Source organism: Ptychodera flava, chromosome 14, assembly GCF_041260155.1.
Source record: "Ptychodera flava strain L36383 chromosome 14, AS_Pfla_20210202, whole genome shotgun sequence".
Taxonomy (NCBI): domain Eukaryota; kingdom Metazoa; phylum Hemichordata; class Enteropneusta; family Ptychoderidae; genus Ptychodera; species Ptychodera flava.
Window position 1 is genome coordinate 817,705 of NC_091941.1, and position 14,968 is coordinate 832,672.

General features: G+C 34.4%; 1 protein-coding gene across 4 annotated transcripts in view; it reads left to right on the top strand.

The window, feature by feature from the left end:
• LOC139148894 (CDAN1-interacting nuclease 1-like) overlaps positions 1 to 14,968 on the top strand; it is an 87,311-nt gene that overhangs the window by 38,602 nt on the left and 33,741 nt on the right. For 3 of the 4 annotated variants that reach the window (XM_070720338.1, XM_070720340.1, XM_070720337.1), the window contains exons 10-11: positions 2,776 to 2,841; positions 4,867 to 4,972. In XM_070720338.1, the coding sequence (XP_070576439.1) occupies positions 2,776 to 2,841; positions 4,867 to 4,972 (172 nt within the window). Of the gene's footprint in view, positions 1 to 2,775; positions 2,842 to 4,866; positions 4,973 to 8,917; positions 8,992 to 14,968 lie in introns of all 4 variants that reach the window. The other variant, XM_070720339.1, reaches the window with a different exon arrangement.

Consider the following 14,968-nt stretch of genomic DNA (forward strand, 5'->3'; position numbering starts at 1 on the left):
ATTAGTTCTGGGTAAAAGGAGGGTAAATTCAAACCAAGCCAGACCTTCTCTCACCAATTTATCAAATTAAGAAGATAAGTCAATTACTGACAGAGAAAACATGGATCGGTTAGTTTTAGGAGTGAAAGGGGATGTTTAATAAAAACAGGAAACATTATCTGATTGGACTAATACTTCACTATAGATTCTAAATGAAGGTCATTAATCAGCGATGTACATTCAGGAAGTTAATTATCTAATTTCAGTTTTGGATACTAAATGTACTGTCTGTTGGTTTCTGTGTTGATATTAGGAGTCAGTCTTTGAAAAGACGGTGACAGTAAAAGTGATAAGTTGTGTCAGAGCCGCTTGGAGCAGTGATAGATGGCAATTAATTGTTGGAACTGCAAATCAGCTCGGATTTCTTGCACGGAAAGGTGGCCTACACATCCTACTCCATTCAACGCCTTGCAAATTAAGAATCTGAATCAGAGTCAATCTGTGCTCGAACTATGACCCTGAAAAACATCAAAGTGTCAAAACTTGTTTCTCAGGATTTCTGAAAGAAAGCATTCTCAAGGCGAGTTATGAATGAAATATGTCCAGTTTATTTTCTGTTTTGCCAGAGAGGTGTAGTAGGGAAGATGTTATAGTTGATTTGAATATGTCTGACTAAAGTGTTTCAGACGTTTTGTGTGAATATACTGTTCATGAGTGCTAGTGTGCAGAAAAACTACTGCTTGAAAAGAAATTTTAAAAAATCACCATACAGTACTGATTTACCAGAAATTGAACATAACACTTATAGTGTTCTGGCTCACAGCTAAAACCTCAGTTTACTGACAACTTAATACTTGCTAAAGTCTCACTAGACCTTACACTGTAACCCCAATTGCTTTCTTATGACCAACAAACTGTCCACCAGTACAGATACTGTCAAACAAACCAAACATCAAGTGCAATAAAGAAAGTATTTTAGTAACATAGGATGTTGAAATTTTGATTTGAATTTGGAGTAAATTTTTGTGGTTTTTCTTTATTGTCCTTAATTTTAAAATCAGATCAATTTCAACAAACGCTTAAGCAATAAAACACAACCAGCGATGGTATACCACTTGATATTGACTGGTTCACAGGATATATGCATGAACACTAGTGAGTGCATTGTATACCGGTAGAGTGAACTGGTTAAAAGTGAGTGGTATACCCATTGTTGAGGTTTGTTTTTTGCCATTTTATTATAACACTATATTGAAATTCTCACTGAAAATGTCAAAATAGGATCTTTGTTCCAGCTGAGAGCTCTCCCGTGTTCCGACCAATGGGATGCTATGTTGTAAATATAGCATGGTTATTGTTGTATCTCGACTAATCAGACGGCTTTAAATGCACCATCAACATACTGGTATCATATAATTTATAATCTCTAGTATTCTTCACTGAGCATGTAAGAACAATTCAAATTTCATTGATTGTTTTGTTTTGTTTTGTTTTGTCTTATTGAAAAAATTCAAATTGAAACCAAAATGTATTGCATCTGCCAACACATGAGTTGAACATCTTGTTTACTGATGTACATTTTCTGGAGTGAAACACTTGTGAACTAAGCAGAATGATATTTATGAAGATACATAACAACATCACTGGAGAATCTAAAAGATTTTGCAACTCTTGTCAACTTCAACAGTATCTGATAATACCCACTGAGACCTACAATGTTGTATATGTGTAACAAAATGTAAACACTTGCTAGTACAGATCTTGTCAATCACAAGACAATAAACTAAAGCCACAAAAACAACATTATGGTTAATAAATATTGTCATGACAATAAATTTGGTTGACAAGCCCCATCACTGCATTTCACTGTAAGCTGTAAGTAAGGATAAGTACCCTTACTGGCAATAGACTGTTTACTCAACATTTTATGCACAACAAGGTGTTCCACAGTGTAAAATGAAATAGCGTAGTATTGAAGTACAGGGTTTATGGTCACATACATTGTTGATGTATAAATCTTGATTACTGTACCTTGTTTATCAACAAAAGATTTGAAAAGTTTGGCACTTTTGTTGAAAATCTTGATGTAAATTTAAACCATGGATAAATGCAAGTCAAATATGGCAGATACACTGTTGGAAATTTGCCAAGGTGTAACTACAGTGTTAAGGTGACATTGCAGGGTTACATGCTTTGCAGCATAAAATCTCCCATATCTACTGTAAACTGTCCCGTGTTTTGGTCATAATGTCTCTATTGTGTGCCTTTGAACTGATAAATTATTGTAAACTTTGTGAAACTTAAGTTGAACAAGTATGTTTGTAAACTTTTAAAACAGAGGTGACCATTTTACACTAGATGTGATCTTTCTGAAAAGTGTGAGTGCCGCCCAAAACAAACACCTGACCATTTGCATGTAACCAGCGTCCATCAACTTTGATTCTTCCTCTGTCAAATAAAAATATCGATATGCTAATGTCACTTCTCAAGGCTGTCTAGAAATATCAAGGCATCTTTCTTTTTTTCTCAAATGATGAGGCTGCACCTTAACGTCTAAATTTGACATGTTTCTATTCAGTACATCAGACTTTGGAGATCCTAATTTTCAAGAAATGTGCAAAAGGCAGCCGTAAAATTACTACATTCACCATATTTTATCAAAAAAAACAGCATTGGACTCAATACCAAACTTCGATTTTCGACACATCACCATATTTTCCTCTCTTTCTCCCCTCTTCCTCCCCCGTGATATTACAGATAAATATTGCTTTGATATTTTTCTCATTTTTATCATAGGTGAAGATGATATGCGAAGCCTTGGGTATGATAAGACCCCCGATATTAAATTAGAAGTTCCCATTGGTAAGTGACAGTGTATCTGATCATGTTCTAATGAGTTTTCCGACTTGGTGGTAGATTGCGTTTATATTATCAGGCACAGTTGATAACCTTTTGGTGACTAGTGGCAATCTGTCTGAGACAAAGTGACTTGTCTTATCATGGTATGTCAGTCAGGTCAGAACGTGTACCTTACTATTACAGCACCAAGTAAAAGCTAAGAAACATGTTACAAATTGCCCATCAGTAGAGTATATAGGGACCTACCATTGAAAAGTCAGAGGGGGGATCTTAAGAATTCTTACATGCTTTATTTCACAGGCAATGTTGACTTCTCTGCAGTACATAGTCCTGCTTCTCAAAGCACTGAGTGCTCATGACTTGACATCTGTATATGATGAAGCAGAGCACAAAGCTTTCTACAGATTTGTTTTTTGAAAAGGTTTCTGAAATGTTATCCAAGTTTTTGATTTGTTTCAATGATCATCACAATAGTAAAAAAAAAGTGAGTTATTTCTGACACGGTAATGTCACCATAGAGCTGCATAATTTATGAGAATTTCTCATGTGATAATGAATGTGAATACAGGCTGAGCAACTGACAGGCTGGACGATTGATATGCTGAAATACAGGATGAATTTGCCTTGAATTAGCAGTAGCAATGTACTAGACAAGGTTTATTTTAGAAGCAAAATGGTGGTTTTGCGTGATTAGAGTATTCTCACCATACAGTTTTTGAATACACGATGTATTTACTGGAATTACAGGATAGGTTTGCAAGGAATTTGCATTGATAATTCACAAACCAGGGTTTATTTAAGAAGCAAAATAGCTGATATATAATTATGTTTAGTGCTTGAAAACAATATTTGATAAGGTTTGAAGTACATTAACGGAAGGATTGTTAAGCAGTAGATGTTCTGTACAAGATTGACTTCACATAATACAAAACTTATGTCGTTCTGAACCATAATTTTGAATACAGGGCAGTTACATATATAGCTACATTTCAATTGGGATAAGTTTTTTTACAATTTTGAGTTTCTCAAGCTGATGTCACCGTAGAAAATAAATATTAAATACCACAGAAGTGCATAATTGTGCTTTATCGCAAAATTCAAATTGATTAAAAATGTTTCAGTTGCAGATTGAATGTTTATTTCATAATAATAATAATAAAAATAATAATAATAATTTATGACCACTACACATTATACTGTACTTAACAATACATATTTTGGCTAAAAATTGTAATGAAATAAAATTTGTCTTTCCCTCTTGAGGATATAAACCAAACAGCATCGGTTTGATTCTTGTCCTGATCTATCATCACAATGATGCAGCTGGGTGCTTTTTATTTTCTTTTTGTTTTTGGAACCGACAAAGTCTAGTAAAACTACAAACCAGGAATGTTTAAATGCATCAGTAATTTCAAGACACAGCCAGATCACAGATAAGTTGACTATTTAAAGCTGTACTGTATATGTGTCATCCTACACACAATTATATTCTACCATGTACAGCCAATACACCCTAGATATGATGTAGCACGCTGGCGTGTTTTTATGCAAATGTGAATTGATACAGCTGATATGGCTAGTCAAGATTGACATGTATGAGAAACAAATTAGTGTTTCTTTATTTTGCCTAAAGAAAGAAACCTTTAAACTTCTTGGGTAACAAGGTATGACGCTATGATGCATAATAATTTTACTGAAATTTACAAACTGAAAAAGATGGATATCCTGAATAGAATGAAATTTTAATTTCTATGCTTTAACACAGGCGATACGCCCCTCTTGCACTGGGCATTGGAACTGGCCATAGTCCGAACCAACTAGACAAGATACTATGAATATACTACAAGCACAGAATGATAAACTCCAGCTCAATTGTGAGGGCAATATGCAACATCAATGAAGTGTCCCTAACCATGTGTATCATCATTTAAAATCCATGTAAATTACATAGAATTTCAGGCAAGCTAAATGATGTGTGAGAGTCAGTCAATTTTACTTGACATATTGTTGATATATTTCCTTCAACAGCTGTAGATGGATGTATTGTGAATTGGATCGAAAGTAAAGCTTCATTCGGAGACCAATATAGCCACAACATATACCTTAAAGATCAGTTTTGGAGTTACCAAAATAGGTATGAGAAACTTTGTTCTTTCTTTCTATTCTTGTTGTTGTGTGTCTTTGACATGCATACTTGAAATATCACTTCAAAATTAAAGCTTGTCCCCTACGCGGGCTAAATGGTATAGCGCCATCTACAGTTCCATAATGGAAATGTTTAATTTGCCATTGAATTCTGGCTGATGACTTTAATGTTTCAATGGGGTCAGTAATTTTATTTCTTTGTTTTCTTTTATTTTATATTTTTAAGATACCAAGTTTGATCAATTCACAATGTGAAATGTTATTGAAATTTTTGAGAATGGTGTTTTTGAAAATTGAAAGAAATAAACATGATTCTTTTTAGAACAAAGGCAATTAAACCTGAATTCTTGTGTGTTGATCCAACAAATCATTCCTTTAGCTGCAACCGTATCACAATTTTGTTCTCTATGAGCAAGGAAAGTGAAAACTACTAAAACGTAACCATTACCATTTCATTTCACGTTCAGTGTTCGTGTATTTGTTTTAAACAGTTTTTCAAAATTAAAAAATATGTGGTGATCATTACCACTTGCACCCTGAAAGTACTTTCTTTTCACAGCAAGTGACATTAAGAATCTCATGTTACCATGGAAATACTGAGAATATCTGTGTCATTTTAGCCATGAACAAATATTAGTTTTGCTGGATGGTAATCAGTTGATATGATTGCCATAAAATTGATAATTTGAAACCGCACCTGTAGTTACATTTAAAGGTAATAAACAAATGGAATCTGAAATAGATGTTTAGCACTCCACTGACGCACACATCACAGTACAATCAATTTTCAACGCTTTTATAAATCAACTCAGTGAAAATGAGGAAGGGATAAAACTTCATGCTGCCAAGAAACTCTGATCCACTGCGAATGTTGTTTTTTTTATTTCAATGGGTATCCTCAAAGAGCGGACATGAAAAAGCTTTGAACAAACACACAGCAAAGCTATTGTTATGGGAGACTGTGAATCAAAACACCCACTTCGCTATATTGATCAGCTAGTCAGCTAGCTTGACCTGTTACACTGGTCAGAGAGTCAGCTAGCTTGACCTGTTACACTGGTCAGAGAGTCAGCTAGCTTGACCTGTTACACTGGCCAGAGAGTCAGCTAGCTTGACCTGTTACACTGGCCAGAGAGTCAGCTAGCTTGACCTGTTACACTGGCCAGAGAGTCAGCTAGCTTGACCTGTTACACTGGTCAGAGAGTCAGCTAGCTTGACCTGTTACACTGGCCAGAGAGTCAGCTAGCTTGACCTGTTACACTGGCCAGAGAGTCAGCTAGCTTGACCTGTTACACTGGCCAGAGAGTCCGCTAGCTTGACCTGTTATAAAAACAGCATGTATAAAGTCATACCACAGAGGTTGTATATACATAAATATTGGTTATAAAAACATAATTCCTAAAATAGGAAAATTAAAATATACAGGTAGCTTTCTTATCAGAGCACATTTGCCATCACCCTTCTATTTTATTCATACCATCACGCTTACTGCTATTTCACTTTTATACCAAAATATTGACCTCACTCTACTAGCAGCATCTTATTAAGAATATTTATTTCCACAGAAAACAAAGACGTCTCTTCAGCTAGACTGAATTAATTCAACATAAGGTATATACTGATGAATCAACGTTTTCCATTCATGTTCAGAAAACATGTTTTTCTGATCACACTGTCAGTAAAGCTAGCTCTTTGCAGAACTGAAAATAAACCATATGTACAGTGTGTGTTACTAGACAATACATAAAGGCCCATTTATCATGTTATAGCTGTAACATATTTTCTACTTTTTGGGTTAGAATAAATACCAAACAGTTTTATTTGTCAATTTGATGTCTGATATCTGGATTAATGCACCTTCATGTGGCATTTGCTGAGTGAGAAGTGAAAACCATCCATTTTCATATCTAAATAGAACAATGCAAGTTTTACTTTCATTGGTAAATTTGTTTTTAGCAAAGCAAATTTTTTTCCTTTCATAATGTTTTACAATAATTAAAATTTGGTACGCCCTCTTTGGCTGTTGTTGATTTAGGCAATTATAGTAACGGAATTATTTCAGCAGGTCAGCTGTCACAAGCTCTATTTCACTTCATGAAAGTTTGTTCTAAGCCAAGTCCAGTATTTCCCATCCAAGTGAAAAAGTTTGCCGATTATTGCACACCTTTTGAATGAAATTGACAGATGATTTGTTAAAGATAAAGGCAAAATAGGTTCTGATTGTCATTGACAAGCTGTCTGTGACTTTGAGATACGACAAAACCGGACATACAGCTTTGCCATTGTATGTAAGATAAAATGTAACATTATTTGAATCCTATTTGATAGATCAGATAATTTTTTGTGTCCCATGATATCATTCCTGTGTTGGGTGATTTAAAGTTACTTCAATGCAGTGATGGAACCGTGGCACAGAGACAATATATGAACACAACTTCAAATCATATTACAAGCCTCTAGGAGAAACATGAAATGTAAAATATAATGTCTGTGAAATCACATGATGAACACTTTGCAAGTCTACTATGTCAAAAAATATTGCCATCGCAAGTCATATTGCCAAAGCTGGTCACATTGCCAAAGCTGGTCACATTGCCAAAGCTGGTCACATTGCCTAGGTCATCAGCCTTTTGAAGATCGTTCAGAGTTTGTCAAAAAGGAGATTACTTCGATGTAAAATAATAAAAAGATGGATATCACTGTCTGACAAATGATTTCTGTCAAAGGAATATCTCAAAGTGTCAGAAAATCTAATATTTCATACAAAATTAAATTTTTTATGCCAATGCAAACTCAAGAGCAAATCAAATCATAGTTCCTAATGTGTTTCCACTCTGCCTGCAGTTTTCATTGATTTCAGCTTTATACACAGTTTCAGTTTTTTACTTTCCCAAGTGATTTTGTGGTAGTCCAGGGCAAAACATGATTGTTTTTTATGGTTACTTATTTCAAGGAAGGCATTTGATCAACAGAGTAGGTTGGTTTGATTCATTCTCATCACTTTGGACATTTTTAGCTCTTTAACACTTTTAGACTTTTAAACTGAACATCCCTGGAATTGTACATGACCATGACAGATTTTACTTTCATCGTTGTCTACAGACCTTCATCAACTGAGAGACACAACTTATGCTGTTTAAAAGCTACCCATCAAAGAATTTGTCCCTTCTACTTTTTTCTACTCCTACTGTCATCTTGTCCAGCAAACAGACCATTGTTAAGGTCAAGTTAGCCATAAACAAGTCAGCAAACAGATGGTACACATGTCAAATGTGACTGAGGAGTTGAGCTGAACTATGCCGGCTGCAGTCCGTTCACAAACATTGAGGTCAGACCTTGCATTCCTCTGATATACATCCTAAACACACCCCTCCCTCCCTCCTCTTCACACAGTCTGACAAAGACTGCAGACAACTTTAAAAGTTGCCGTTGCCCGTTTAGACACAACTGACAGACAGAAGTATCCAGACTCTGAATGACAGCACTGATAAGGATTGGTCCACAACAACCAAAGCTCACTCCATCTTTGTCACCCTGATAATTTTTTTTCTTAGCAAACAACCAATCAGAAAAAAACAAGTCAACTGTCTTATCTCTTCTAGTTTTTTTCTGTGGTCTTGTGGTGAAGGTCAGGACGAGTTCACAGAAAGTATGTCTTGCTAGTCTTCAGTCCCTGTTTGAACGTTGACTTATGAGACAAAGCTAATCCAAGTGATTTTAGCTGTCATATCTCATTGCAGTGTTTTTTTTAATCTGAAAAGAGAAACACAAAACATTGCCTTCAACTTATAAATCATTCTTCCGTCTTGATGAAATATTAAAGTTGATACAGCTCAGACGCAGACTGTTACAAAACGTTATGCCAAGAGGAAGGTTAGATTAAGAAAAGGTGTCGTCAGTTTACAAGCAGTAACTGGAATTGTATACTTTTTAGTATTCATGTGTTATGGGAGCCTAGCAAGCACACTGCAAGGATGAACAATGCACTCGGAGGCAAGGACACCAAAGGTCAGAGATTTTCCTAAATATTCTAACAGGGGGTTCTGATTCATGCGACTATGATTATCTGTGATGTCAATTGCCTGCAGACAGACCACCGCCACCTCATAAAATATAAAGAAGAAAATTAGAATACATAAACCTATCAGTTAATTATTTGGAATTGTTCAAATCACAATTCAGGCCTTGCGTATCCAAACTTAGTCTAATAAATATGAGGCTGTTGGATATATTTCAAACCGTTCGGTAAAGTATTAGCATTAAGTTGTCATAATTTTCTATTAGACAGTTCTGCATTATGTAGTTTGGCAAGCATAGCTTATTGCTCAACCCAAACCAGCCACAGCCAGGATATTACTCTAGAAGTCACATGTTTGACAAATCCGAGGTGGCAGATTTCATTAAATCATCCTCCCTCTAGCAATTTCAATGTATAGAGTGCCAACAAGGAAGTATTTATTTCTATGGTGATAAAAAGCAGAGTAGAGTGAACACAATTTTTAATCACTACAAACAAATCAGAAAAAAAGAATCAAAAAGGGTCTGTGACAAAGGGAAGATTTAAAGTAATTTGGAGATCTTTGGTAGCTGTGTCAAAGTGACAAAGATAAAGGTGAGTAGCACTAATGCTTTGCCTTTCAGAAATGACGTGTATTGATAATTTAAACCTCTTACACACAGGAGGAAATGATTTGATCTGTGATGTGATGGTGAAAAAGATAAATGATGCACAAAGCTGAACTCTTTCTGCTTCAAATGGTGAAATAAGAAAACAGCTTCATGTTTTTAATCAAAATAGTGAAAGAAAGTGTCTCAGGAATGGGTCATCTTTGAGTTCAATTTCTTTGAATCTAGTGAACCAGTTAAGTTTAGAGTGACAAGCAGCAAATTTTCAAGGTTATGGTCTCTTGTTTTATGCAAAAAATTGATCATTATACAAAGTTATGTTGTCAAAAATAGACAATAGTCAAATTTGTAACCTTGAAATTGGAATATCTCAATAAAACTTGAAAAACAGCAGATGTGTGAGAATATTACTGACTGAAAAAATATAATTATGAATTTGTCCTTATTCTCATAGAGAGGCATTGCACATCTGTTATAAGGTTGATTGCAGCTAAGAATTGGCAAAGCTGTACATAAGCCAGCTTTTGAAAAGATTTTCCTTTGATAGGTTTACAACTTTTGTTCTTCTGAGCAGACACAGGTAATTTATGATTGAGCAGCCCCATTTTCTCCTCAAGACACACACACAAAAAAAATATCGAAAAAAAAGAAAGTGAAAAAAGAGAGAAACCAGATATCCAAAATTTCATATTGATAAGGAGGTATGATATTGAAATCTGTTCAACTATCATCATCTGTATTTTTTACAATTCTTTGCTCTAGAAATCAGAAAAAGTAACAGAGGAAAGCCTGGGAAACGTAATGTTTGACATTTGATCAGAAAAATTAATTGGAAAGCATGCATCATGTTTGCTTGGGGAATAACAGCAAGTTGATGGCAATAAAGCAATTTTGTTCTAACAAGCCATAAAAGCTGCTGAAAGAACCATTCATTGATTTTATTGCCTCAACTCAATCAGACTCCAAGATTTCTAAAGAAGCGTAGAAAGAAGATCCGGGTGAGGCTTTCTCACTGAAAGAAAAACAAGGTTACATTTGTGGGTGTGTTTTTCCCCACTGTTCCATTTGTTTGGTTACATTGTAGGGTTTAAGAAAAGAAGCTAAGAAACTTTTTATTTGCTTTAAAATTGAATCTTGGTCTTAGCTACCAGCGTCTCCAAATCTTAACTTTTCTCAACTTTGTCAGGCAATACAAATGGTTTGGTTAGTGAACATAACAGCCTGTACTCCATTGTCTGTATATGAACTGGCAGCCATCCTGGTGTGTCTGTCATCAACTTATCAGTTCACGCTAGTATGCCCTGTGTTTGGTTCTCCAGGAAAGCGTCAGCCATTTCCAGTATCTGGTGATGGAAAACAATGCCAGATATGTGACTAGTGACGGCAGAGAAACTCATTAGAAGTTCACAGTTTAAGGACTATTATTGATATTTACACGAGGAAGAGAGAACTAGATTAGTACAGGGCATCATTGATATCAGGGAGGGATCCTGTGTCCATGGGTGTTTAGTTTCAAGCAGACTCTGGGGCTGACATTGCAAGCTTTATCGTCAGAAGTTTCTGTGCCTGAGAATCAACCAACATTGTACTAAAATTGAGAATTTTTATTATTTTGTATGGCAGACATGTCCTTGTCACCCAATTTAAATCATGTGAATTGAAGAAAGTTTGATTTACTAAACAAAATTATCAATTTTTAAAAACTTAGATACAAACACTAATTCTAAATGATTTGGCTTGCAGTGTCTGAAAATTTATAAAAGTTCAACTTTGAAGCATCAACATTGGGATAAAGGGAAAGGTTTGGTTTGATTTTTCCAACATATGGCATTGAATTGCAATTGATCATTTTGATTTATCATTTAAACAGCAGGGCAAATCAACATGCACACTTTTGCCAAGTAAACAGAATAATTTGATTTCAACTCTAGGTTGTGATTGCAATGATGTGCACATCTTTCTCTTTTAAAGACTCCTCTTCAGAAAATTGTTTCTTTCCATTTTCAGCAAACTGTCCCTTCCAATTTTCAATTTTTCTGAAATCCACTTGTCAGTATTAACTGTTTTATTTTTCAATTCATTTCTATTTTTTACGTTTTCCAGACAATTTAACATCTTATTGAAGTTTTAAAATGCTGGGTGATCGTTTAATATCATAAAAATTGATTCAGTCAATATTCTTCCTTACTGTTTGCTTTTGAAATTCTATAAGTGAACTCTGTCAATAACGAATGACTGATTTGTTTTTGCCTCTAGGTTTACAGAAGTAAATCGGAACTTTCTTTCTTTCCTCTATCACATTGAATAAAAGGAAAACAAACTAATTTATCTTATTAAAGGAGGAAGGGAAACTTGCAAAAAAATGTTTTACTTTTCTTAACAGAAGTGTTAAAGCTGAAATTAAATATAAAATTAACTGTAACTTTTGGTGATTTGAAAATAGCATAAAATAACTAAATAAAAATAAAAAGTAGTCCATTATGAGTCATTGAATTTCCAAATACTCAACTTTTCATCAAGCAACCATTTCTGTGTTCTTGTCGAGTTCAAAGAAAATAACAGTAAGAAGAAAATCATGTGGACTGAAAATTTCAATAATTGAACTTCCTGCAAAGCTTTTTTCTTTTTACAGACCTTCTGATCATTTTATTGAAATACATAAACCAGAAATATTGACTGTGAAACTTAAACAAAGTGAAAATTTAGAACTTTGAAGTTTTCAGCATGAATAAGTTCAATGTGGACTGTTTTAAGTCAGTGAACAGTTCTGAAAAAAGAAATAGATTCTGATAGGTAATGGGGAGAAATATGAAAAAGATGTTATTAGGAGAAATCAAAATGTCTAATAAAAATGACATGGTTAATTAATTTTAAAATTTAATCAAGCTTAATTATGTTTCACAGGAATGATATATAGATGAAAATATGAAACCATTTCATATGTTGCCTGGACATATATGTCAGTGACCCTGGAGTGATCGCATTGCCAGGGCACGCTGATTGATTGTGGAGATCGCAACAAAGAATGAATCATTACCCAGGGAGATAAGAACAAGAATTCTGATATAATTATAAATGGGAAATAAAATCATCATGGTTTTTGTTTATGTGAGCAAAATGACAAGCTCAAAGAAGAAATATTAAAATTGAAAATATAAATGAAAGATCTACCTGGAAGGTAACGGCAAACAAGTTGTGTTTGTAAACTGGGGACTATTTAATGCTTGTGGATGCATTGGTAATATTGTTTTTATTCATCTGTGATTGATTTAAAATGTTAACAATGATTGAAACACAACAGCTGGCTAGCATTGGTCACTAGTCAGATTTTGGTTCTCATCAGCCACTCATTAGATTTTGAATTCCAAGTAACACATTGTATAATAATGATCATTCAAACCAAGAGAGTTACATGCAATTCTGCAAATAAAAATTATATCAAAGATATGATATTTTGTTTTGAACTTTTTCCTGCCAGCTTTGGTGTTTTGGTCCGTTGTTAGTTCAAGTAGAGTAATAAGAACATTTCATGTACACAATGTAAACTGTCAATAACATTTCCATAGAAAGATTTCTTTTGCAGTTTGCCTTAGCCAGATTTTGTTGAATTTCTTTGTTCAGTGATTAAACACTGGTGAATGCATCTGTATTGAGTGTCTGCTAGTCCCTAAAACACTATTACCAAATAAAGTTTTGATGGAAATGTTAGATAACTAATTTGCCTTATTTCTAGTGTACAGTTGCACTTAAAAGACACATTTGCTGAATTTGCCATATCTGATCTCAAATTCCGGAGAAATAGCCATATCTGATCTCAAATTCCCTGAAAATAGCCATTTCATTATTTTTGATAGCAGTCATGACTGAAAATTTGGCCAAAATTGCCAATATCAGGAAGAGTTGTCATCTGAAGACGTCATTTGATTTCATTTCAAACCATTGTGAGATATAGTAAAAATTATTTAAACTGTAGATTATCAGACTGTTGAAATTCCAACTAAATAGTAGATTAGATTTCACGGGGGTGAATTTTTTCATCCTGATATGTCCTCCATGTAAAACCCTGTAAAAATACATATTTTATTGGACATTAGGCTTTATATTATTGCTGTCCGTCTAGATAATTCGAAAAATCCCCAACCCTCTGTACAGGAATTTTACTCCAGTTTCTGTCAAGGTCTTTGCAGACTCTTGACAATTCTTTATTTCAAATAACATCGTCAGTTTTCTGAATTAAAATCAACGAATTTGAACTTTTGAGCTTTCATTCTCAGAGAGTTGAACCATTTTAAATATTTCATATCATACATTAGTAATCAACTAGGAATGTTATATGTTGAATTTATTTTCTTCAAGCAGTTTAAACAGACAACAACACAACAACTTATGAACCAGAAAAATAACATTAAAACAGTGTGAACAAAATTTTGAAATTGTGGGAGGAATAGCGATAACATTGTAATTGCAAACATTAATCTTACAGTAAAGTTTCAAAGTTGAAAACTGCTTTTCAGAATACAATTTTAGTCAAGTTGAAAACTGCTTGTCAGATTACAATTTTAGTCAAGTTGGTCAGAGTTTTTCACCGTCGTGGTTAAAATTTCCTATCATCATATTTTTAATTCATAAAATATGTGATTCCGTTTTAGATCCATACCACCCACATGAAAAAATGTGTGTTTATAATGATCAGAGATATGAGTGTTTGTTGTCATTTGCTGTGATGCCAGCATCACCTCAGACTTCTCACCAGTTTAACGGCCGCACTCTGACATCATTCCTGCAACCGCACTCTGACATAATTCCGACTCATAAACATGAGAAGAATTGATATTTTATTTATGGCTTGTATTTATCAATTTATTGGACTTGTCATTCTGGAGCAAAGGTTAAACTCTGAATGGGTTTGTGGCACACACCATGCCCTGAAATATTAATGTTCAAATCAATGGTAAGACAGCACCACAACAACTCTCTTCCAAGAGGGGTTTGTCAGAAAATTAAAGTAATGTGACCTTTGCTGCCCTTTAGGGTACTGTAACATTCAATATTTATCATGCTAATATATACATACACATACACACATTAAAAAATCAGTGAATCAGTGTTTGTAGGTATTTTCAACCCTGGAGAAATCTCTTTTGAAAATTACATGAAGACAATTTCAAGTTTCCTCTTTCTATGGATAGCCATGTCCCTTCCCTCCTAGTTGCAATATTGGCTTTGTTAGCGAGAGAGACCTGCAAAGTCATAGCTTTATTCATATTGCTAGGGAAAATTCAAGCAGAGCAGAGTGCACGCTGACAAGGTTAACCACACACTTGGCAGTTCAAATTCAAACATTGAAGTCTAAATTGTA